At 44.5% G+C, this 25,542-nt stretch overlaps 1 protein-coding gene across 9 annotated transcripts in view; it reads left to right on the top strand.

The window, feature by feature from the left end:
* TENM3 (teneurin transmembrane protein 3) overlaps positions 1 to 25,542 on the top strand; it is a 454,861-nt gene that overhangs the window by 426,701 nt on the left and 2,618 nt on the right. For all 9 annotated transcript variants that reach the window (XM_068971252.1, XM_068971251.1, XM_068971249.1 and 6 more), the window contains 5 exons: positions 1,115 to 1,290; positions 6,721 to 6,956; positions 16,211 to 16,507; positions 19,478 to 21,089; positions 24,654 to 24,784. In XM_068971252.1, coding sequence (XP_068827353.1) covers positions 1,115 to 1,290; positions 6,721 to 6,956; positions 16,211 to 16,507; positions 19,478 to 21,089; positions 24,654 to 24,784 — 2,452 coding nt within the window. The remainder of the gene's footprint in view (positions 1 to 1,114; positions 1,291 to 6,720; positions 6,957 to 16,210; positions 16,508 to 19,477; positions 21,090 to 24,653; positions 24,785 to 25,542) is intronic.

The raw sequence follows: 25,542 nt of genomic DNA, 5'->3' as shown, positions 1-25,542 counted from the left end.
TTCTTTCATCTCCTAGTTCTGCATCCGGATTTATTTTCAGTAGGACATGGTTCAGCACTCCATTTCTTAGGTCTTTTGTTAATGAAGCAACTGTAGTGTAAATATGAAATCCTATCTTAAATGCATTTTTGTCCCAGGGAAGTCCCTGATTTCTCATTCAATATTCGCTGCTCCCCGCTACCCCCCGCTTCTTTAAAGCACATTGTCATTTTTTAAATTTTCTCTGGTGCTGCCACCAGTAGAAAAGTCACCTCCCAAAATCAATATGTTAGTAAAATGTTATATCTTTAATGCATAGTTATGATTAAAGGATAGCTTTTTAAGGTACATCCTAACATTTAAATTATGAGTTCCTCCTTATATATATGCTAAGAAAGAGTTAGTGTATAATAAATAGTCATTAAATGTCAGGAAGTATTGCATCTCATTTCAGTAAACATAATGAATCAGCATTCAAAACACTACCATTCCTCTAATGTCAGCGTAGACTAGATTATCACGACCCCCACCAACATTTAAGTCCCCGTGTACCATTATGAAATATGCCAATCACTGAGAAATAAAGTCTTCTTACAAGTCTTTATTATACTAATTTGTTGAAGATATCTCAAGATGCTGAAGGAATATCTTTACATATGCAGATATATGACATGAATGTATATGTACTCTTTTACAAAGTTATAGATATAATTTTTTCACATTGCACTGCCATAGAGGGCATAAGTTAGTAAAACCTTCAAACAGGATATAACAGCGAATTAAATCTACTTTGTAGAAAATATGGAGGAATACTAAGAAATTTAATATCACCAAACATGTTCCCTTTGAAACAGCAAATTAGATGTGCAGGAGGATTTTGGTCACACTTCAAAGAAAAATGTGCTGAGGTGGAGAGCTGTCTGTTTACTCTCCCTCTCACCGGCTTGGCTTTTCTATGTTAAACAGGCTTCTGATGACTTCAAAGCATGTTTGAAGTCCTCACTCAGCACAGCTCCTGCACAAAGACAAATATGCTTCCAAACGTGTGGAGCTAATATTGCTGCCAACTCTCATATAAGTAAGAAGAATCTGCAGTTGCCCGTTTTACCACCCAGTTCTTTCCTCTCTTATTCAGCTATGACAGTGAAGGTCGTCTGACCAATGTGACATTTCCAACCGGCGTGGTCACCAACCTTCATGGAGACATGGACAAGGCGATCACAGTGGACATTGAGTCGTCCAGCCGAGAAGAAGATGTCAGCATCACTTCAAATCTGTCCTCCATCGACTCGTTCTACACCATGGTTCAAGGTAAGCATGCAAGCACAGCTTTCAACGGCCCTGTTTGAAACACTGCTGGCACGGAAGTAGCATGTGGCCATCCCCCTCCCTCCCCGTGCTTTTTCTAAGATGAACTTAGGGAAGGGAAGGTGGAATTGTAAACCTCTAGAGATAAGGATGAGAAGCCTCATATCTACATGTAATGTTTATTTAGTGACATAAGGGCTTCCCAGGTGGAGCGATGGTAAAGAACCCGCCTGCCAATGCAGGGATGCAAGAGACCCAGGTTCGATCCCTGTGTCGGGAAGATCCCCTGGAGAAGGAAATGGTAACCCATTCTAGTATTCTTGCTTGGAAAAACCCATGGACAGAGAAGCCTGGTGGGCTACAGTCAGTCAAGTTCAGTTACTCAGCCGTGTCCGACTCTTTGCAACCCCATGAACTGTAGCATGCCAGGCCTCCCTGACCATCACCAACTCCCAGAGTTTACCCAAACCCATGTCCATTGAGTCAGTGATGCCATCCAACCATCTCATCCTCTGTCATGCCCTCCTCCTGCTCCCAATCTTTCCCAGCATCAGGGTCTTTTCCAATGAGTCAGCTCATTGCATCAGTTGGCCAAAGTATTGGAGTTTCAGCTTCAAATCAGTCCTTCCAATGAACACCCAAGACTGACCTCCTTTAGGATGAACTGATTGGACCTCCTTGCAGTCCAAGGGACTCTCAAGAGTATTCTCCAACACCACAGTTCAAAAGCATCAATTTTTTGGTGCTCAGCTTTCTTCATAGTCCAACTCTCACATCCATACATGACCACAGGAAAAACAATAGCCTTGACTAGATGGACCTTTTTTGGCAAAGTAACGTCTCTGCTTTTGGATATGCTGTCTAGGTTGGTCATAACTTTCCTTCCAAGGACCAAACATCTTTTAATTTCATGGCTACAATCACCATCTGCAGTGATTTTGGTGCCCAAAAATAGAAAGTCAGCCACTGTTTCCATTTCCTGTCTATTTGTCATGAAGTGATGGGACCAGATGCCATGATCTTTGTTTTCTGAATGTTGAGCTTTAAGCAAACTTTTTCACTCTCCACTTTCACTTTCATCAAGAGGCTTTTTAGTTCCTCTTCACTTTCTGCCATAAGGGTGGTGTCATCTGCATATCTGAGGTTATTGATATTTCTCCCGGCAATCTTGATTCCAGCTTGTGTTTCCTCCAGCCCAATGTTTCTCATGATGTACTCTGCATATAAGTTAAATAAGCAGGGTGACAAAATACAGCCTTGACGTACTCCTTTTCCTATTTGGAACCAGTCTGTTGTTCCATGTCCAGTTCTAACTGTTGCTTCCTGACCTGCATACAGATTTCTCAAGAGGCAGGTCAGGTGGTCTGGTATGCCCATCTCTTTCAGAATTTTCCACAGTTTATTGTGATCCACATATTCAAAGGCTTTGGCATAGTCAATAAAGCAGAGATAGATGTTTTTTCTGGAACTCTCTTGCTTTTTCGATGATCCAGCAGATGTTGGCAATTTGATCTTTGGTTCCTCTGTCTTTTCTAAAACCAGTTTGAACATCTGGAGATTCACAGTTCACGTATTGCTAAAGCCTGGCTTAGAGAATTTTGTGCATTATTTTGCTAGCGTGTGAGATGAGTGCAATTGTGTGGTAGTTTGAGCATTCTTTGGCATTGCCTTTCTTTGGGACTGGAATGAAAACTGACCTTTTCCAGTCCTGGGGCCACTGCTGAGTTTTCCAAATTTGCTGGCATATTGAGTGCAGCACTTTCACAGCATCATCTTTCAGGATTTGAAATAGCTCGACTAGAATTCCATCACCTCCACTAGCTTTGTTCATAGTGATGCTTCCTAAGGCCCACTTGACTTCACATTCCAGGATGTCTGGCTCTAGGTGAATGATCACACCATCATGATTATCTTGGTCATGAAGATCTTTTTTGTACAGTTCTTCTGTGTATTCTTGCCACCTCTTCTTAATATCTTCTGCTTCTGTTAGGCCCATACCATCATTTCTGTCCTTTATTGAGCCCATCTTTGCATGAAATGTTTCGTTGGTATCTCTGATTTTCTTGAAGAGATCTCTAGTCTTTCCCATTCTATTGTTTTCCTCTATTTCTTTGCACTGATCACTGAGGAAGGCTCTCTTTTCTCCCCTTGCTGTTCTTTGGAACTCTGCATTCAAATAGGTATATCTTTCCTTTTCTCCTTTGCTTTTGGCTTCTCTTCTTTTCACAGCTATTTGTAAGGCCTGCTCAGACAGCCATTTTGCTTTTTTGCATTTCTTTTTCTTGGGGATGGTCTTGATCCCTATCTCCTGTACAATGTCACGAACCTCCATCCATAGTTCATCAGGCACTCTGTCAGATCTAGGCCCTTAAATCTGTTTCTCACTTCCATTGTATAATCATAAGGGATTTGATTTAGGTCATACCTGAATGGTCTAGTGGTTTTCCTGATTTTCTTCAATTTAACTCTGAATTAGGCAATATGGAGTTCATGATCTGAGCCACAGTCAGCTCCTGGTCTTGTTTTTGTTGACTGTATAGAGCTTCTCCATCTTTGGCTGCAAAGAATATAATCAATCTGATTTTGGTGTTGACCATCTGGTGATGTCCATGTGTAGAGTCTTCTCTTGTGTTGTTGGAAGAGGGTGTTTGCTATGACCAGTGCATTTTCTTGGCAAAACTCTTAGCATTTGCCCTCCTTCATTTTGTACTCTGAGGCCAAATTTGTTGCTCCAGGTGTTTCTTGACTTCCTACTTTTGCATTCCAGTCCCCCATAATGAAAAGGACATCTTTTGGGGCGTTAGTTCTAAAAGGTCTTGCAGGTCTTCATAGAACCGTTCAACATCAGCTTCTTCAGCGTTGCTGGTTGGGGCATAGACTTGGATTACCATGATATTGAATGGTTTGCCTTGAAAATGAACAGAGATCATTCTGTCATTTTTGAGATTGCATGCAAGTACTGCATTTTGGACTGTTTTGTTGACCTTGATGGCTAGTCCATTTCTTCTAAGGGATTCCTGCCCACAGTAGTAGATATAATGGTCATCTGAGTTAAATTCACCCATTCCAGTCCATTTTAGTTCGCTGATTCCTAGAATGTCAACATTCACTATTGCCATCTCTTGTTTGACCACTTCCTATTTGCTTTGATTCATGGACCTAACATTCCAGGTTCCTATGCAATATTGCTCTTTACAGCATCGGACCTTGCTTCTATCACCAGTCACATCCACAACTGGGAGGTGTTTTTGCTTTGGCTCTGTCCACAGCCTTCTCCAACTCAATGAAACTAAGCCATGCTGTGTAGGGCCACCCAAGATGGTAGAGAGGTCATGGTAGAGAGGTCTAACAGAATATGGTCCACTGGAGAAGGGAATGGCAAACCACTTCAGTATTCTTGCCTTGAGAACCCCATGAACAGTATGAAAAGGCAAAAAGATAGGACACTGAAAGATAAACTCCCCAGGTCGGTAGGTGCCCAATCAGTCAGTAGGTCAGTGGGAGCTACAGTCAGTCCACAGGGTCGCAAAGAGTCCATGGAGAAGACTAAGAAATCTAATTTTAAAGAGTCAGACATGATTGAGCACACACATACATATTTAAAATCATATAATATCTAAATATTTCTGTTAACCTAGAAATAGTCTTGTTTCTTTACCACTTAATAAGTTAATTCTTACTCTCTGCTTGTCTCATCAATCCCTTTTTTGCATCAGTGTCAGTGGCCATGGAAAGACAGCAGCATGAGGCCAAGCACTTTCTGAATCCATGTGTGATGCAGTCTTTGAATCCACTTCTCATGCCATCACTGGAAATTTATACCAAATTCCAAGTATTGATGATGTAATATCTGGGCTTTCCATTTTTTCATTCAGTATATGGACTTCCCGGGGGGTTCAGACAGTAAAGAATCTGCCTGCAGGGCAGGAGACACAGGTTCAGCCCCTGGGTCAGGAGGGTCCCCTGGAGAAGGGAATGGCAGCTCACTCCTGTATTCTTGCCTGGAGCATCCCATGGACAGAGGAGCCTGGCGGGCTGCAGTCCATAGGGTCAGAGTCAGACACAATTGAGCGACTAACACTTACCACTTTCAAGTAGGCATAAACATCCAATAGCTCCATGATAGAGCCTCCCGCCATGTTCCTTTTTGATGTAAACTTCAGGAATGACCACTGCAACTGTGAGGTCATTGCTGTAAGACTAATTGTTGAATCTGAGTTACACTTCAGATTATGGCTAGATTTACTTCCGGCTTGGGAAGATTCCCCTGGAGAAGGAAATGGCAACCCACTCCAGTATCCTTGCCTGGAAAATCTCATGGACAGAGGAGCCTGGTGGGCTGCAGTCCATGGGAGTCATAAAGACTTGGACACAACTGAGCAACTAACACACTTACATAATATTTTATAGATTTGTGTTGTTGCTGTTTTTTTCTTTAGCCACACCTCCTGGCATGTAGGATCTTACTTCCTCCACCAGGGATCAAACCCAGGCCCCTTGCAATGGAAACACAGTGTCCTAACCACTGGACCACCAGAGAGTTTGAGTTAAACTTCTTTGACTCTTTTTTTTTTTAACCAGTTCTGTCAGGTATTCTCTTCAGTCACCTAAAATTACTGTTGGTTGAATTTATTGCTTCCCCAAATGGTCCTATATTATTAAAATTCTTTAGTTAAGTCCATAACCTACAATAGGAGAGGGTGTTTTGTATAAAATATAAGGTGACTGCCTATTTTAAAGTCAGTTTCAGGGGGAAATAGCTCCTTATATATTTTGGTGTGGAAAGTATAGATATTAAATCTTTTCAAAATATCTTTAACAAAGGATAGATACAAAGATAGGTGTAGGAAGGGGTGTCTCATAAGACCCTGAAGGTGACACAGAGACTCCTAAAAGAACCCATATTATTCGGTTCTTTGCAAAACATTTATGCACATTCCATAGAGGCTGAACCTTCATCTGTTTTGTCAGGCACATGAGGAAAAGGAATCTGTTAAAGTGAAGGACTTTAAATTTGCCCCTAAAGGTTACCCTTAATATTCAGCCAAACCTATTGCATCAGAAGTTCCCAGGTTTTTTGGCACCAGAGACCGGTTTCATGGAAGACAGTTTTTTTCCCCCAGAGGGTGGGGGATGGTTTGGGGATGATTCAAGAGCACTACATTTATTGTACACTTGATTTCTATTGTTATTATATCAGCTCCACCTCAGATCATCAGGCATTGGGTCCTGGAGGTTGGGAACCCCTGCATTATAGCGTGAGATACCAGAAATCAAAGTTGTTTGTTATTTTCTACAAGAATATCATTAAGTACTTTTTATTCCTTATAAATGGAGTCCCGTCAGTGTTTCAGACATGCATATAACCCCACAACCAACCAAGTGTTCAGTCCACACCTATAGTTCGTGTTTTCTGCAATTTTTTTTTTCTAGATCAGTTAAGGAACAGCTACCAGATCGGTTATGACGGCTCCCTTCGCATCATCTATGCCAGTGGCCTGGACTCGCATTACCAGACCGAGCCCCATGTTCTGGCCGGCACCGCTAACCCAACAGTTGCCAAAAGAAACATGACTCTGCCTGGCGAAAACGGTCAGAATTTGGTGGAATGGAGATTCCGGAAGGAGCAGGCCCAAGGCAAAGTCAATGTCTTCGGTCGAAAGCTCAGGGTAAGTCAGTGTCAGAGGGTGGTGATGGCTGGCCGGTCCTCTGCCTCATTCAATGGCCTGTCCACGAGGGCGGGCCTGGAACTGACCTGCTCGTGCTCAGGGGAACACCTTACCTTAGAGCCTGACTCACAGCCAGCCCTCAAGCCATCAGATTGCTCATAGTAAAAGCCAACTATTTGAGAAAAGGGTTCTCTCAATATAGCTTTGATTAAAAATCAGTTCTTTCCTAGGAAATTAGGATTTTGCATGTAAAATGTGTGAGTCACTCAGTCGTGTCCAACTCTTTGTGACCCGATGAACTGTAGCCCACCGGGCTCCTCTGTCCACAAGATTCTCTAGCAAGAATACTGGAGTGGGTCATCGTTTCCTTCTCCAGGGGATCTTCCCGACCCAGGGACTGAACCCTGGTCTCCTGCACTGCAGGCAGATTCTTTAGCATCTGAGCTACCAGGAAAGATTTTGCATGTACGACAGTCCCAGATAGCCTTGATGACAACTGATTCTTGTTTTACTAATATTACCTTAATAATCTTATGCTTTTCCTTCACCCACTCAGGAGAGTTGACTTTGTAATGACATAGGGATGAGTAAGCATTGGCTTAAACATTACAAGTATTCCAAACCCTAAATATGTATCTTGCAAGACAGGGGCTGGCCTTTGGAAGATGGAGTCTGCCTTTGCATTCTCAATATTTTTAAAGTATAATGTGGGCTTGAGACTTCTCTAGTGGTAGAGTGGTTGGGAATTTGCCTTCCAGTGCAGGGGATGTGGGTTCTATCCCTGGTCAGAAGGCTAAAATCCCACATGCCTGCAGGCAAAAAACCCAAACATAAAAACAGAAGCGACATTGTAACAAAAATTCAACAGACTTTAAAAATGATCCACATCACACACACGCAAAAAAAGTGTAATGTGGGCACACGGAAGATAACCAGTGTCAGAACCTACCTCCTCGCTATTGATGAAAAACCCAGACTTACCTTTTTTTTTTTTTTTTAAATTTAGACTGTGCTGGGTCACTGCCGTGGTGCAGGCTTTTTTTGCTGCGGAGCGCAGGCGTTCAGGCTTTAGCAGTGGCGGCATATGGGCTCAGTATTTGTGCTTTGCAGTCTCTAAGAGCACAGGCTCAGAAGTTGGGGTGCACAGGTTGAGTTGCTCTGTGACATGTAGGATCTTCCCGGATTAGGGATCGAACCCATGTCCCCTGCATTGGCAAGCACATTCTTAACCATACAGCCACCAGGGAAGTCCCAGAATTACCTTATTGCTGAGACATGTGCTGACACTGCTGATTGCTAGGGTAGATTGCAGAATGTTCTCTGTGTTGCCTTGTTAGGTGTTTTTATTCCTCCTTTTCATGCTGTGGGCCAGATACAAATAGAAAGCAAGCTGTGATTTATGCCAGTTGTTCAGTAAAGACAATATAGATTAAGGACTGAAACACAGGTTACTAGGAACCCCCTTCAGGCCACTATAAACTGAATGTGCTTCATTTTTCCTATTAGTGAACAGATTTTTGTTTAACAGATAAATGCAAATAACCATTCCTAAAATTATTTCCCTTGCCTTTAAAAAAAAAGTTACTCAAAATCAAGGAGCGAGAAGAAAACATGGAGTGTACCATTTGTGTTCTATTAATGGCACTAAAAAATGGTTAAGTTATTAGTATAACAGGCTAACATTATTCACCAGGCCAATACTTTACAGTTAAGAAACAGCTAATACATATTGGCCATTTCCAAGAAATAGAAATAAAGTAAAAAAAGAATCAGTGATCAGATACAGGCTGTTCAGCTCGCAGGTTATATTCCAGTTCCACTTCCATTGCAAGGCAGGGGTTTGGGACTCTTAAATACATAATCTTCTGGAACCAAAGCTGTGGTCCCATCTTACCATCCCCCAGGATGCCCCAGCTCCAGGGCACTAGACCCGGAGGTCTGGTGCACAGAAGCTGGGGAGGCTCGAGGGGGGTTATCCTGAGAGAGAGGCAAAAAAAAAAGAAAAAACAGAACATCGGAAAGAAGAACAAGATTCGCGGGGAGGTAACGTGATTGAATGCAAAAGGAGAAGGGGGTGCAGAGGATGAGATGGTTAGATGGCATCACTGACTCACTGGACATGAGTTTGAGCAAACCCCGGGAGACAGTGGAAGAGAGGAGCCCGGTGTGCTGCTGCCCCGTCCATGGGGTCGCAGACTTGGGCAGGACTTAGTGAGTGAACAGCAGCAACGTGATGGGCAAGAAAACCAGCTCCAGGCTCGTTTCAGGGTCACTTGCAGAGGGCCTTGGTCAGTGGCCAGAGCCAGCTTCAGCTCCAGCATTTTCTTCCGCTGAAGCAAGGCCTCGAGCTGCCGGCGTGTCTGCCTGCCGCTGACCACTGCGCCAGCCCCTGCTTCCCTGGGCCCCTGCACACTGGAAGCTAGTTCCCAGGCTTTGTCTTATTCTGCCATCCCTAAGGAAGGCGTGGAGGCACACCTGTACTCAGACACAGAACTTACTTTATCAAAAGACATAAAGGTCCTGCTCACATTTGTGCTCAAAAAGTATGAGTTCTAGATCAGGCTCCACTTCTTACTAAACTATACAGGAAAATTCTAACATCTAACAGACCTAACATCATTCTATCTATATGATAGTATCTGTATCATGATAGCAATACTATAGTATCCAGATATTCTAACATGATGATGTAGACATGGAGTGTATATATTCAGTCCTGTCCAACTCTTTGTGACCCCACGGACTGTAGCCCACCAGGCTCTTCTGTCCATGGGATTTCCCAGGCAGGAATACCGGAGGGGGTTGCCATTTCCTGCTCCAGGGATCTTCCTGACCCTGGAGATGGAATCCGTGCCTCTTGCATGTGCTGCACTGGCAGGTGGATTCTTTACCACTGCTCCACCTGGGAAGCCACAGACCTGATGCAGATTGTCTGTTTTACAGATAAATATAACTGACTGCCCTACCCTGCCACGGTCTCACACAATTGCTACAGAATCAAGTGAGATGATGTGAGAGTCCTTTGAAAACAGAAGGCATGACCACATATTCTGTAACTCTAACCCAGAGAATCTGAACCACAGGCACAAATAGTGGGCATATAGACCCCCACGACAGATGCACAGGAAAGAGCTGGTTAGCTCACTGGTGAGGAAAACACAGCTGCAGAAGAGGGAACACCAGGGAAATGCTTTGCCCTGAAAGTGACCACGTAACACGTGGCCCACTGTTCTTTGAGACAAGCTGGCCTAAGTGCATCCTTTTATTTCCCTCTAACACTGCTTTCCTAGACAGAAAAAGAAATTAAGAAGAGCAGAGGGAAAATCCAATTTTAAGTCTCTGCTTCTCAGCCTGATTGTAAGTGAATCTTCCTTTGGGGAGGAAGAGACCAGCGCACACAAGCATGGGTGTTAGTTTGTTTCTAAATAGCTGACCGACAGTGCCTCGGCAGGCTGTTTCAGAAAATCCAGTATTTAAGAACGGCCTGTTCAGTCGCACTGAAAGGAGACTTCCAGCAGATCTGTGTGATGGCTCACGTGGAGACGGCGCCAAGATCACAAGGGAAGGTTTCTTATTTTCAAGATAAGCTTGGATGTGCCAGCCATGCCTGGTCATTCCACCCCTCTGTGGCTCCTAAGAGAGGAATTCCAGGGAGAAAGAGATGCTCTGAAAATCTGGTTGGAGGATCGGGCGCAAGTGGGTTCTTTCCCACTTGGGCTGCTCAGGAGGGCATTGCCTCTTTTACCTTTCGTTATCTTCTAGCAGAAAGTGCTTTTTGTTTTGAAGTTATGGGCCTGACCCATGGGTGGGCAGTCAAATCTTTATTCAATAAACGAAAGAATGAGAAAGAGCCAGGCTTAAAATATGGATTCCGTTATTGCCTTTAGGTCTTTCTGAGAGAGAAGCTGTAGGAATAGCCCATCCTTGCCAACGTCTGACTGCAGGAAGCAAACCTGTCTCTAGATCGAACAGATCACATGGATATAATAGATAGACGCTAGATGCAGTGGCTTTAAAAAAAAAAAAAGGCAAAGAGGAGAAAAGGAAAAATTGTAAAAGAAATGAGCAACATGAAAAGCATTTTCTGTGAAACCGTATTAAGAGGAAAAGGGGTTGGATATATAGGAATAACCAGTAGAGGAAATCGTGGGAAAACAGAACAAAGATTTGACAATTCCTTAGCTCACTTGTTTGTACCTACATATTTGGTTTTTTTTTTTTTAAGGACCTGCATAACAGTTGCTTGTTTTTAATAGTCCTGATTTTTGTCAGTGGTTGAACTTGGAATCAGCCTTTGATCAATTCCCCAAAATTATAATGGCATCTGAATAATGAAAAGTCATCTTCTAGGGGGTTTCCCTGGTGGTCCAGTGGTTAAGACTTCGCCTTTCAATGCAGGGGCTGTTGGTTCAATCCCTGGTTGGGGAGGTAACATCCTACATGCCTCCTGGCCAGAAAACCAAAACATAAAGCAGAAACAATATTGTAACAAATTCAGTAGACCTTAAAAATGGTCCGTGTCAAAAAAAAAAAAAAAATGTAATCTAAGCTTAGCCAGAACTCTTATCCTTAAAGGAAAACACTTAGTGAATTGTTTGAAAAAGAATTCTCAAAACTTGAAAGCCAAAGCGGTATTTCAAGGCATACCTAGACATGATAGCTCCGAAGACCGTTATGTACCTCTTACTATGCCCGTCACGTGTGTGTGACATCCTGTGTCTCACTGTATAATCTGAGCGGCAAGGCCTGGAGGGGGCCATGCAGAGCAGTTGGCACTTCTGACCTGTGGAGGGGACGCAAAACCATCTGCAGACAGTTGACGTTCTAACAAGGACACCAGGGAGGCGAGATACTGACCCACATGGCAGATACCTGCATGTGGTCTGATCGTGCCCTGTGTTGTCAGACAGACAGACACTGTTTAACTTGTTTGAGCCTCAGTTTTTCAAGCCTTCCAGAGGGAACAAACTCCTTCCCTCTCGATAACTGCCACCATTTTTCCATAGAAAAATGGAGATTTTTCTATGCTTAGCTCAAAGAAACACTGTACATCACAAAGGAATTCATGGTGGCCTCTTACCTAGTCACAACATTTGGATTCACTGTCATGTAGCTGAAGGTATTTTAACAACTATGTAGGTTTTTCATCTTTGGTGAAGTATATGATGTAACGATGTTTTTAAATGTTATTTATTAAAGGCCTTTGGGGCATGCAATAATGCCAGCCCTTTATGACTGTCAAAACAAGTTTGCAGAATTGCCATGGTTCATACAGGTATAGTTAAGTGGGATTGTGTCACACTGTGTGTGCAACTGCCAAAGGAGAACGTTAGGGCCTTGGGGGATGGGGTGGAGATCTGTATTTCTCTAATAATTAGTGATGTTGAGCATCTTTTCATGTGCCTCTTGACCATCTGTGTGTCTTCTTTGGAGAGATATCTATTTAGGTCTTCCACCCATTTTTTGATTGGGTTGTTTGCTTTTTTGATATTGAGCTCCATAAGCTGTTTGTATATTTTGGAGCCTAATCCTTTGTTTGTTGTTAGTATCTTCTGAAACGTTACATATTGAATAACAGTGGTTGGTGTCTGGAAATAGTAAGAACAGTGAAAACCTTGGCTTGTGTTGGAGTGTGGAGAAAAACAGCCACATTCTGATTCTTTCCTCATCTCTTCAGTTGGAGGACCCAAGAAAGGCATTAGTCAGGATAAGAGGAAAATGTTAAGCGCTTCCCAGATGTTTGGTCTCGTGGTGTTTCAAGGTGTTTCTGTATGTGATGTGCTTGGTGTGGCGGCTCACAGGGTGGCCATGTTAGACGCTCTAGACGCTTCAGTGTGGTGTAGTCATAGTCCCAAACCAAGGAGACGAATCAGAAGCCCAGGAGCGGGGTGCAGGCCTACAAAGAAGGGGTCCCAGACCTGTCTTTTGGCCCTTCTACCATCGCAGTCCAACGGTCCTACCAGATCTGCAGGGCAGATGTTCTGTTATGCTCGATCCAGAGGAAACACTGTGGAGACAAGGAGGAATCAGGAAGGCGATAAAGATCCGAGATACAAATTAAGGTGAATGCAAGTAAATCACAAAAAGGTGGGGCAAGGCCGTGGGCCGCACTGTCCGCAGACGCTCTCTACACGGGCGGTCTTGCTTGGCTGTTCGCAGCCTGGAATAACCCCGAGGAAGGGCAAAGGAGAGCAAGCCTAAACACTCTGGGGCTTATGTTTCCCTCCCAAGTCACGATATGAGAAACACAAGAGCTCTCAGAAAGCATTTAAATTGTGTAAAGCCGCTTCTTCAGGCATCACTTGTGTGCTCAGTCGTGTCCGACCCTTTACGACCCCGTGGATTGCAGCCCGCCAGGCTCCTCTGTCCATGGGGATTTCCCAGGCAAGAATACTGCAGTGGGTTGCCATGCCCTCCTCCAGGGGATCTTCCCAGCCAGGGATCAAACCCCCGTCTCCCGCATTGCAGGCACATTCTTTACCATCTGAGCCACGAGGGAAGCTCAGGCATCATAAGTGTGCAAATAAAAGCTGAAGAGTTGAATTCTGCCAGTCCAGTACTGAGTTACTTTGATATCAAATCAAATCTGCAAATTTGTAGACTTCAAAATGTATCTTTATAACATTAGCCAGTAGCTTCCTTCCAGGGTACACAAAGCATTCGGCAAGTGGTGCCTTCATCAGGCTTTTTCCAAGAGAAACTTGTAAAGTCTCACAGAATTCACAGAAAGCTACTAATCTGCAGACACTTCCACTTGGGAAAACGGAAGCCCAGAAAGCCTTCAGCTGGCGAGTCAGAATCATATAAAATGATAGCTCTGAGAAACTGTTCCAAAGAGAAGGGAAGGGTCAGTATATATGTGACTTTGGAGAAGGGGTATACAATACATGCAGTCAAGCACATATTTTTCCAGGAGATTTCTGTTAGTCACAAGGAGCAGACGTCACCATGAAGGAATTTAGTGCTTTTCTAGATATGAGAAGCATTGGGTTCCTGAAATCAGCCCCTGAGAGTGTCTTTCTGAAGACCTGTCCTGCCAGCTTTTCCAGGGCACAGTGTCTCATTTCTGCTCTCCACCCTGAACTCCTTTCAGGAGATGCTGAAAGTCAGAAGCTGAAGTAGCACATGATTTAATCCTTGTAAGAGGTAGATGGCAAATGCCCAGGGTTTCCCTAGGAACTCAGACCATAAAGGATATGCCTGCAATGTGGGAGACCCAGGTTCAATCCCTGGACTGGGAAGATCTCCTGGAGAAGGGCAAGCTGTTGCAGTATTCTTGCCTGGAGAATCCCATGGACAGAGGCGCCTGGCAGGCTACAGTCCATGGGGTCACAATGAGTTGGACATGACTAAGCAACTAATACATACACATGGCAAGTACTAATTTGTAGTTGACACTCCAATCCGACCTCTTTATTTACAGAGAGACGAAACAGACTCTGAGGGCCACGAGCCCAGAGTTGTGCAGCTCCTAGACCCTGTGGGTGCGGAAATGGGGCTTTCAGATTCTCAGGTTCCTCCTCCAACGCACACACATACCCATACCAACGCTAACCAGTTGCTCTGTGGCCGAGAGTTTTCTTTTTCCTACATCATGTGTGGGTGCTAAGTGGCTTCAGTCATGTCCGACTCTGTGACCCTAGGGACCATAGCCCACCAGGCTCCTCTGTCCAAGGGATTCTCCAGAATACCGGAGTCACCATGCCCTCCTCCAGGGCATCTTCCTGACCTAGGGATCTACAATGACAGAACTGAAAAATTAAGCTCTCCTAACTTCATCCAGGCTCCGCTTTCTCATATGCTGTGGATCATCTCTCTGGACATTTTTCCCCAAAAATCACTTTGCCTTTAGACATAAACTTCTTTTCAGCTGGTATCTTTATCTTTCTGTGGACTTCACAGTACTCCCCTTGAAGAGCTAATTGGAAGAGTTGAAATAAAAGCTTAAGGAGTATTTTTTCATGGGTCTTGTTTAATGGCCATGATAGAAGACACAAATGTTTATCCCAGATTTTACATAAATATACATGTATCTTTTATAGGTACATAAATATGTATTTACATGTACTAGTGTGGTGTGTGTATGTGGTGGTGTTCATTTGCTCTGTTGTGAACTTTTTGACCCCATAGACTGTAGCCCACCAGGCTCCTCTGTCCATGGGATTTCCCAGGTAATAATATTGGTGTGGGCTGTCATTTCCTTCTACAGGGTGTGTGTGTGTGTGTATAAGTGATCAACTGGAGTTGTCCATTTTGAAGGTTCTAGCTAGGACATACATGGTCATTTAAGGTTAAGATTTTCCCATTTAACTTGTAACAGTCTGAGCAGTTGAGGGGCATTTTGTTATGGAGAAGCCACCATTATCACAAAGGGGCAGTAGAAAATCAAAAGAATGGACTGGCCCTGGCCTTCTGCAAACCCTGTAGATCGTGTATAAAGCAGAATTTAACCAAGGCCACGGGTCCACCGTAGCAACGAACGCCGGCTGGTGTGCACCTTGGATCACAGACAGTAAAGCCAGATGTAGTTGTGGATTCTGAGCGTGGCAGAGAGCCCCACAGAGCTCCTAGGACAACATGGGGCTCAATTTGTAAAGTAAGCACAGTGGTCAGACTGTATAGATGTGGGAGCGAAGGATCTGAAGTCCTTGCCAGTTAACCAGATGTTATCAAAGAAAAAGGCATTCCAAAAAATTGTGACATTTCAGCACTCAGCCCAAAGCGAGGATCGTGTTTGTAACCTCCTGCTATTTAAACTGATTAATAATTTACAGTAATGTGGACTCCAGCTTCTACTTAACTGTTCTTCAAAGGGCTGGAATCACATTTACCACCGTTTTATTTAATGTAGCCATGATTAATCTAGTGAGCAGTTATTTCCCAGTGTCTTCTGGGAGGGCGGGGCTTTGAGTAATTTGCAGCGATGTCAGGCTTACCACCTTCCTATCTTTGGAGCAAACTTGAAAGTAAATACATCTTGGCATTTTTCTTATCAGTTGCTTAAGTTTACAAAATTTAATTGAAAGGGTTTTGAACAAACGCCAGGCTGTCTCTCTGCTTAATGAAACCTTTTAAAAGAGCAGTTAATCTACTGCCTTGCACTTGTACCCAAGAAGTTGCTAAATTAATTTACTGACAAAGAGAATCAATCATCATAAATGGTGTTTAAACAATAGCAGGGACCCTGAAGAGTAATAAGGGGCTGGTGTTGGGACAGCGTGATTTATTTTATCATCTTGTTTGTGTTGTACCAGGTTAATGGCAGAAACCTCCTTTCAGTTGACTTTGATCGAACGACAAAGACGGAGAAGATCTATGATGACCACCGTAAATTTCTCCTGAGGATCGCCTACGACACGGCAGGGCATCCGACTCTCTGGCTGCCGAGCAGCAAGCTGATGGCCGTCAATGTCACCTATTCGTCCACGGGTCAAATTGCCAGCATCCAGCGAGGAACCACCAGCGAGAAAGTCGATTATGACGGACAGGGAAGGATTGTGTCCCGGGTTTTTGCTGACGGTAAAACCTGGAGTTACACATACTTGGAAAAGGTACGCTGCACCCAGAGAGGGAACATAGGAAAGCAATGATTGGTCTTTTCCAGCGTGCAAATTGCCCGGACGCACAGTGGGGAAGGGCGGGGCAGGAGGCGGGGCCACCGGTACTTAACTGAGTTTCATTTACTATTCTGAGCATCCATATGTAAGTCACAGCCTTAGAGCACGGAGGATTCTGCGCATCAGCCACGGTGTTTCTTCTTAGTAAAGTTTGGCTCTCTGAGACCCTTTTACATGACTTACGCTGTAAACAAACACCACCACCGCCCACCTGCCAAGCTCATCCGTGGACAACATTCACACATTAGACCTTGAGCTTGTAAGTCATTTGTAAATCATCTCAGCACGAGCTTTTTCGTTTCAGAAAGCGCCTTACACGTTCGCACAGTTAAAGCTGTCAGGTATGTGTCGTTCCTGGCAGAGCTTCGACATAACGGTAAAAAGCCTATAGATCCTATTTACGCATCAGTAACCAAAAGAAGCCGTTTCTTAAGCAAGCCACATTTCCGGGCCTCCGGGCCCTCTCCCCTTTGGTCTGCACTGAAAGGGAACCCATGCTTAAGACAGTAACATGCTACCAAGAAAGATGCAGGTACACGTGTGCAGGGCGCCAGGTCTCAGGTAGTGACCAGGGTTAAAAGGGAATGAAAGCAAAAGGAGGTATGGGGAGGACCACCTCCTCGGCATTCCTTTCTGAGAGAGAGTCCTGCAGAGAGCATCTTCATGAGGGGTTTCATTCCCCTCTGAGATGAAGGTTCGCCCTGGTTTTGAGTTCGGTGCCTCCCACTGCTCCCAGTGATCCTCTCCGCCAGCAGCCACAGGGCCACTGAGGCACAAGTGCCGCTCGCAACCTCAGAGTGCCCTTCCTCGACTGTGCGGAGTGACCTCTGTCCTCCACACACTCATGTCTGCATCGCTGTGCCCCTCACGCACCCCATCTTGCTCTCCCCCAGAGGTGCTCTGGACCAGCCTCGTGCATGTAAGTCAGCTCAGATAATTCTAGACGGACTATACACAGACTCCTCTTCCTAAAGACCTGGTCAGGGAACTAAGATCTCTTGGCCAAAAATAAACTAATAAAATAAATTCCCGGACCCCCGACATTGAGAGTAGTGACCGTAATGTGACTGAAAAATCTTTAAAGGGAGCCAAGGGGCATACCGTTGATAAGAGCCGCTGTCAAAGTGACCCAGCCGTAATAGAGATCACCTTCATGTATCAACAGGGGTCAGAAAAGCCAATGAGCACGTTCTCAGCATCTCTCCCAAATCCCTAAAATCCACCCAAACTATTTCCATTTCCTCACCAGGACAGGCACCCTAAGCCAGCATTATTCATGGCAAAGCAAGTAATATTTTACTACCTACGTGATTCTGCTACTGCTGCTAAGTCGCTTCAGTCGTGTCCAACTCTGTGTGACCCCATAGATGGCAGCCCACCAGCCTCCCCCGTCCCTGGGATTCTCCAGGCAAGAACACTGGAGTGGGTTGCCATTTCCTTCTCCAATGCATGAAAGGGAAAAGTGAAAGTGAAGTCACTCAGTCGTGTCCGACTCCTAGCAACCCCATGGACTACAGCCTACCAGGCTCCTCTGTCCATGGGATTTTCCAGGCAAGAGTACTGGAGTGGGGTGCCATTGCCTTCTCCATACGTGATTCTAAGTGACTGCCAACAGGGTTCTGTGAATTCAGCAATGGTCCAGGCCTTCCTTGGAAGAACTCAAACCATTAGCAACAAGTCTCAAGACACTGGTCACACAACCTGCACACAAAAATTGCCCCCAGATGTGTCCATGGAGGAGATCCTGCAGAAGCCTGAGTCAGACAAACTGCATTTGAAAAACAGCAGACGATAGGAGAAGCAGTAAGCCTAGACAAGGGGTTATGCACTTTTATGTCAAAAGCAAAGAGTACATCCCGGTGTCAGGGGGAGAGAGAGGGGGATCGGCTCCTAATCTGACCATCCACCCAGTTCAGCTATCACTCCATTTGGTCTAACAGGGTTTAGAGGGAGCCCCCCGGAGGAAAGAACCGCCGCTCTCTGTACCACTGCAGAGCTACCAAACCAGCCTCCGGGTTGACCTCTCCCTTGGCCTAATAAACTATCTTTTGTCATTCTGAAATCACTTGAAGAATAAGCCAAGCTTATGTTGAGTCATATATTTATTCACCTCATAACTTAGCACCCAAGCAGTGTATAGCCCAGAAACCATCCTTACTGCACCTAAGGGACAAGTTAGATTTGGTTCTTACAAAAGGAAATTTCAGAATGCAGATTTCAGTGTCATTTCAGATGTCATATAAAGAATTTGCAAACAAAAAACCATCTCTGGATCCATATTCCTAATGAGAGCATTGACAGCTCTTGTTCACCAAGCGATTAACCAAGCAGTGTTGCTGATGATGCTTTATGTACACACAATCCCTTTAGGGGCTAATTTTATGTCTCTTCTTTATAAAATAAATATGTTGAGTGCTTTGCTCCTCCTCCAAGTCCACTGGAAATTCAAGCATGATTTGAATGGCTCTTCCATTAAATGTTTGGGGAAAAGCCACCTTACTAAATAATTGCTAATTATGGACAGGACTGCACTTCCCATATGCCGTTTTCCCCATGAAATATTGTCTTTGAAGCAGCTTTGCTCATGCTTGTATTATGACTTATCCAGATCCACTGACAATCTGCTGCTTGGCTGTGAATGCCGGATACAAGAAAAAAAAAAGTCTGATCCTGACAGCCCATTATGAGAGTTGAGGCACTCAGTGCGAAACCGCTGGCAATTAAGCATCCAGGCAAATTAGGCAGGAAATCGTTAAGGACAGGGAAGGTCAAGGAGAACTCAATTAAAACAAAAATCATTTTCTCAGGCGGACTATTTTTGCGTCTTTGTGGTCACTACATCTACTTTTACTTCCCGCCCCCGCATTCGCAAATATCGGCTAATGGCATGCTCCCTCTTTGCAGTCCATGGTGCTTCTGCTCCATAGCCAGCGGCAGTACATCTTTGAATACGACATGTGGGACCAGCTCTCTGCCATCACCATGCCCAGCGTGGCTCGCCACACCATGCAGACCATCCGCTCCATCGGCTACTACCGCAACATATACAACCCCCCGGAGAGCAACGCCTCGGTCATCACCGACTACAATGAGGAGGGGTTGCTTCTGCAGACGGCTTTCCTGGGGACCAGCAGGAGGGTCTTATTCAAGTATCGAAGGCAGACCAGGCTCTCGGAGATCTTATACGACAGTACGCGGGTCAGTTTCACCTACGATGAGACGGCGGGAGTCCTCAAAACGGTAAACCTCCAGAGCGATGGTTTCATTTGCACCATTAGATACAGGCAAATCGGCCCCCTGATTGACAGGCAGATCTTCCGCTTCAGTGAAGATGGGATGGTGAACGCGAGATTCGACTACAGCTATGACAACAGTTTTCGGGTGACCAGCATGCAGGGTGTCATCAATGAGACTCCCCTGCCCATTGACCTCTATCAGTTTGACGACATTTCAGGCAAAGTGGAGCAGTTCGGAAAATTCGGCGTCATCTATTACGATATTAACCAGATCATTTCCACAGCTGTCATGACTTACACAAAGCACTTTGATGCCCACGGCCGGATCAAGGAGATTCAGTATGAGATATTCAGGTCCCTCATGTACTGGATTACAATTCAGTATGACAACATGGGTCGGGTAACCAAGAGAGAGATTAAAATAGGGCCCTTCGCCAACACCACCAAGTACGCTTATGAGTATGACGTCGACGGACAGCTCCAGACGGTCTACCTGAATGAAAAAATCATGTGGCGTTATAACTACGACCTGAATGGGAATCTCCATTTACTGAATCCGAGTAGCAGCGCGCGGCTGACCCCGCTCCGCTACGACCTGCGAGACAGGATCACCCGGCTGGGTGACGTTCAGTACCGGTTGGATGAGGATGGTTTCCTGCGCCAGAGAGGCACCGAGATCTTCGAGTACAGCTCCAAGGGCCTTCTGACCCGCGTCTACAGTAAAGGCAGCGGCTGGACGGTGATCTATCGTTACGATGGCCTGGGGAGGCGCGTGTCCAGCAAGACCAGTCTGGGACAGCACCTGCAGTTTTTCTATGCGGACCTCACTTACCCCACCAGAATTACTCACGTCTACAACCACTCGAGTTCAGAGATCACCTCCCTCTATTATGATCTCCAAGGACATCTCTTTGCCATGGAAATCAGCAGCGGGGATGAATTCTACATCGCATCAGACAACACAGGGACACCCCTGGCTGTTTTCAGTAGCAACGGGCTTATGCTCAAACAGATTCAGTACACCGCCTATGGTGAGATCTATTTCGACTCCAATATTGACTTCCAGCTGGTAATTGGATTTCACGGTGGCTTGTATGACCCACTCACAAAATTAATCCATTTTGGAGAAAGGGATTATGACATTTTGGCAGGACGGTGGACAACACCTGACATAGAAATCTGGAAAAGAATTGGGAAGGACCCAGCTCCCTTTAACCTGTATATGTTTAGGAATAACAACCCAGCAAGCAAAATCCATGATGTGAAAGACTACATCACAGGTAAGCAGAATTGTTTTTCCTTTCCAAGTACTGAGTTAATCATTGAATCCATAAAATAACTGCTGGGGGTTTAACTTGATGCCTTCCTCCTGCAAAATCAAATGTCTTTAAAAAAAAAATCGAATGTCTAATGTTTTCAATGAAACCAAGGAGAAACCAATAGAGTGACACTGGGACATGGTCTCTTACTTCCTATTCTGCCAGCCAGTGCACAAGACCACAGATTTCCTGAAATGACATGGAATCTAGGCATGCCATTTGAAGGGAAGGGACATGGGGGGGGGGGGTTGCAGAAAACATGACCTTGAAGCCCCCAAACTGGAGTTCCAATCTGAATGCCTCTCCCACAACAGGTCATGTGCCTTTTAGACAAGTCACATGACTTTATGAGTCTGTTTCCGCAACAATAAAATGGGAATAGCAATCCTACTTTGTGGTATAAAATACAATAACATACAGTTCTGCTTTAAGTAGTAGTGGAAAAAAAGTGAAAGTGTTAGTCACTCAGTGGTGTCCGACTCTTTGGACCACCATGGACTGTAGCCCACCGGGGTCCTCTGTCCATGGGATTCTCCAGGCAAGAATACTGGAGTGGGTAGCCATCCCCTTCTCCAGGGAATCTGCCCTACCCAGGGATCGAACCCAGGTCTCCTGCATTGCAGGCAGATACTTTACCATCTGAGCCACCAGGGAAGCCCAAGCAAAACTCTAGTTCTCTGTAATAAGCTTTATTACTCTTTATTGAGGTAACACTGCTTTATAACATTGTATGTTTCATGTGTACAACATTATGTTTCTACGTCTGTATACACTACAGTGTACCATCCAAAACTTATTCAACATCTGTCACCAGAAAGCTGATGCCCTTAATCCACTTTGTCCTTCCCCCCGTCTCCTCCCCCCAGGTAGCCACTACTACTCCGGTCTCTACTGCATGCTTGGTTTGATTATTTGTTTCAGAGGAATTAGGGAAATACCCTGGGGGTCCAATGGTTAAGACTCTACACTTTTGCTGCTAGGGGTCCGGGGTTCAATCCCTGATCAAGAAACTAAGATCCCACACACCATGTGGTGCAGCAAAAAAAAAAAAAGTTATGCAAGTGAAATCATACAGTATTGGTCTTTCTCCATCTGACTTACTTCACTTTGCATAATACTCTCAAGATCCATCCATGTTGTTACAAATGGAAATATTTTATTTTTTGTGACTAACATGCCATTGTGTGTGTAGGTATGTATAGGCATACACCGATTCTTCCTTATCCATTCATCTATGTAGCACTTAGGGCGTTTCCTTATCTTGACTATTGTAAGAAAGAATGCTGCAGTGAACACAGAGGAGCGTGTATCTTTTCAAATTAGTCTTTTTGCATTTGGGGGATAACTAGCCAGAAGAGAGACTGTTGGATCACATGGGAATTCGGGTCTTAGCTTTGTGAGGAGCCTCCATCCTGCTTTCCTTGGTGGCTGCACAAGTTTACACTCCCACCCACAGTCCACAGGGCTTCCCTTCAGCGAGCAGAGATCTCCACTCATCCTCGGCCCCAGGGACACTGAGCCCTTCTGTTTCCACTTTATTCCTGAGTTACACTGCCATAATTAACCCCCTTGTTTATGCTTCCTAGAGGAAGGTTATTCCCCGTTTTCTTTTTCTGTGTTTGGTTTGGTTTGGGGTTTTCTGTTTTGTTTTTGCCTCGTGTTAGATGCTCCGTCTGGCTGTCTCTCTCCTTGTTCAGTATTTGAAGCATGCCAGGATGTTCTGTCTTCTCAGTTCTCAGTACAGCTCTCAAAATACTGCCCCTGTTCATTTCACATCTGCTTCCCGCTTCCACAGACTGTCTCCAGCTTCGCCTAGCTCTCTCCCCAACAAACCCGCTCCAAGTCCCTGCTGTCGGCATCCTGACTCAGCAACACCCAAATGGGTATTCTCCTTCAGGGTTCCCCAGTACACATCTACATTCATGTCCCAGTATCTGGGCACTAACCTTCAACATGTTAAGAGCCTCTGATTTCTCACTGCTTCACAGACAGCGTTCACAGTAGGAGTACCTCTAACGCCATTCAAAAATTTTCTCTAAAACATAAACCATGCCCCCCTCCAATTTTATGCACATGCATGCACGCGCACACACATATATAACTTCTCTCCTATGCAACGAACTTGGGGTTTTTCTCTCTCCACCGCCACCACCACCAGCTCTCCATTTAAAATAGGGATGGGACTTCCCTAGTGGTTGAGCGGCTTAGAATTTGCCTCACAGTGCAGGTGACTATGGTTCGATTCCTGGTCGGGGAACCAGGATCCTGCATGCCCTGGCACAGCTAAGTCCTCTTGCCATAACTAGACAGCTCAGGCCACAGTGAAGGATCTTGAGTGCCACAACCAAGACCAAATAAATATATATTGGCCAAATAAATAAATATTTTTTTTAATTTAAAAAAGAGGGAGCATACCACTAAGTTTATAGCCTATATGATGCCTGCAGAAAGGGACCTGCCAGCCTGACAGAGAGGTGTGAGTTGGTGCCCTGGAGAAGGAATCAGGGAGCAAGTGACCTCCATCATTCCAACAAGCAGTGCCCCACTGCTTATTTAAGAGGTGTTGACAGTGGCTGCCCGAGAGGCTGGCAACCCACCGCTCCTGAATTCACCCTCTCCTAGCAACATGGACGCCCGGGAATGCCACAGCAGCATTTTTTGAAAAACATCAAAAGAGAGATGGAACAGCATAAAATATATTAGGTGAAATGCAATTTCAAATTTTCCAGCAATGTGCTTAATATATAAAATAATCTACACCCAACTGTACTCATAAAGCTGCAAGCCTGCTGAGTAGTTGTGTAACAGTATAACCTCCAGAATAGAATAAAAGCTTTATTCTCAGTGTAATGGCTTTTGGAGTCACATGGCAATATTTTAAAATACCATCTTAAAGGTTTCCAGCTTCTCTCCCTTAAAAGTTTGTCTCCACCTGTGTGCAGTGAGCCTTTGAAGTCAGAACTGATGGGAATCAGAACTTCCATGCCCTCGGCCAGCTTTTGGCATTCATCTTTGATTAAGAGTTGACTGTTGATTTTCATACACTCGATGTGGGGTTTTTATTAATAGAAAATGGGTGGTGGAAACTTGCATATCCTTGGGCAGCCACTTTGGAATGCTAATAACACAGGACTTCTAGTTAAGACCATCCTTCACTAACTACAGATGTCATTTGTGTTCAACAACCATGTCTCTTTCACACTGCTAGGCATTGTTATTCAACTTTAAAAAAAAAAAAACACTATTACCAGCGCGGGTTGCAACTTCCCAGGTGGGACTGGGTACCCATCTGTCTAAGTGAGTCTCTATTATCCACACTGTCTGTAGCCCTTGCCTCACTTCCTTCTGCTACTGAAGGTATTTTTACCATGTCTGAAAATAGTGTGTTTAATTGTAGGGCAGAGGCAAACAGGAGCTCTTGCTCAGGTTACCATTTGTGAAGGCGGGGTTTTCAGGTAAGGTTCTCAGTGTCGGAAAGCACAAAGTGAACTCGGAAGTCTTTCATTTTGGATCTTCTTTTCCTAGATGTTAACAGCTGGCTGGTGACCTTTGGCTTCCATCTGCACAATGCTATTCCAGGGTTCCCTGTCCCCAAATTTGATTTAACGGAGCCTTCTTACGAACTCGTGAAGAGTCAGCAGTGGGATGATATACCGGTAAGAGACAAAAAGCGAAACTCTGGAGGGTGACAAAGGGCTTGCTTGTGTCTTATAGTCCCCTGTTTAATCAGACTCCCTGGGCACCAAAGACTTTTTTTTTTTTTTTGACTCAGGAAAGAAAGCACCACTTCTGTCTTGCATTTCTGTTCAGCAGACCAGGGGCCTGTGAAACAGGCTTCAGTCTGCTTTTAGTGATGCTAATAAAAACAGAAAGACATTATCAAATAGTAATAAAATATGAAAGCTCGTTGTTGAGTGCAGGGCTTCTACAGAGAACCCCAGGAATGCACATTTATAAGATTCGGGACCTTAAGGCAAAGATACAATAAACAGGAGGACAGGGAATTCATGTTACAAATTAGCAGCTCACCAACAATGCCACAAAGTTCCACTTCTTTAAAATGTTAGTCATGTTTTCAAGGGAAAAAGATTAAAAATAAAATGGCCTCCGGTAAAGCTCCACCTACCACTAGGTATTTATGAAATTTTCCTGAAACTAACAGACCAGGAGGCCTGGAACCTTTCTGAGAAATAAAAGGAGAAAGAATGGAAAATTGCAAAATCAAAGCTGCCATTTCACAAAATGACACTTTTTAATTCCCACCATTCAGAGATCAGAAAGCAATGCAACAACAAAATATCAGAATTTCTAGCTTAAAGCAAAAATAATTAAAGATCAAGAAACTGGGTTACCCCATAATGATAAGAAGAGAGCACAGTGTTTCTTAGATTAATTTCCCCCCTTGAGCAATTTC

Source organism: Capricornis sumatraensis, chromosome 4 (genome assembly GCF_032405125.1).
Source record: "Capricornis sumatraensis isolate serow.1 chromosome 4, serow.2, whole genome shotgun sequence".
Lineage (NCBI taxonomy): Eukaryota > Metazoa > Chordata > Mammalia > Artiodactyla > Bovidae > Capricornis > Capricornis sumatraensis.
The sequence above is the reverse complement of the archived record's forward strand: the minus strand, read 5'-3'. Positions and strand labels throughout refer to the sequence as shown.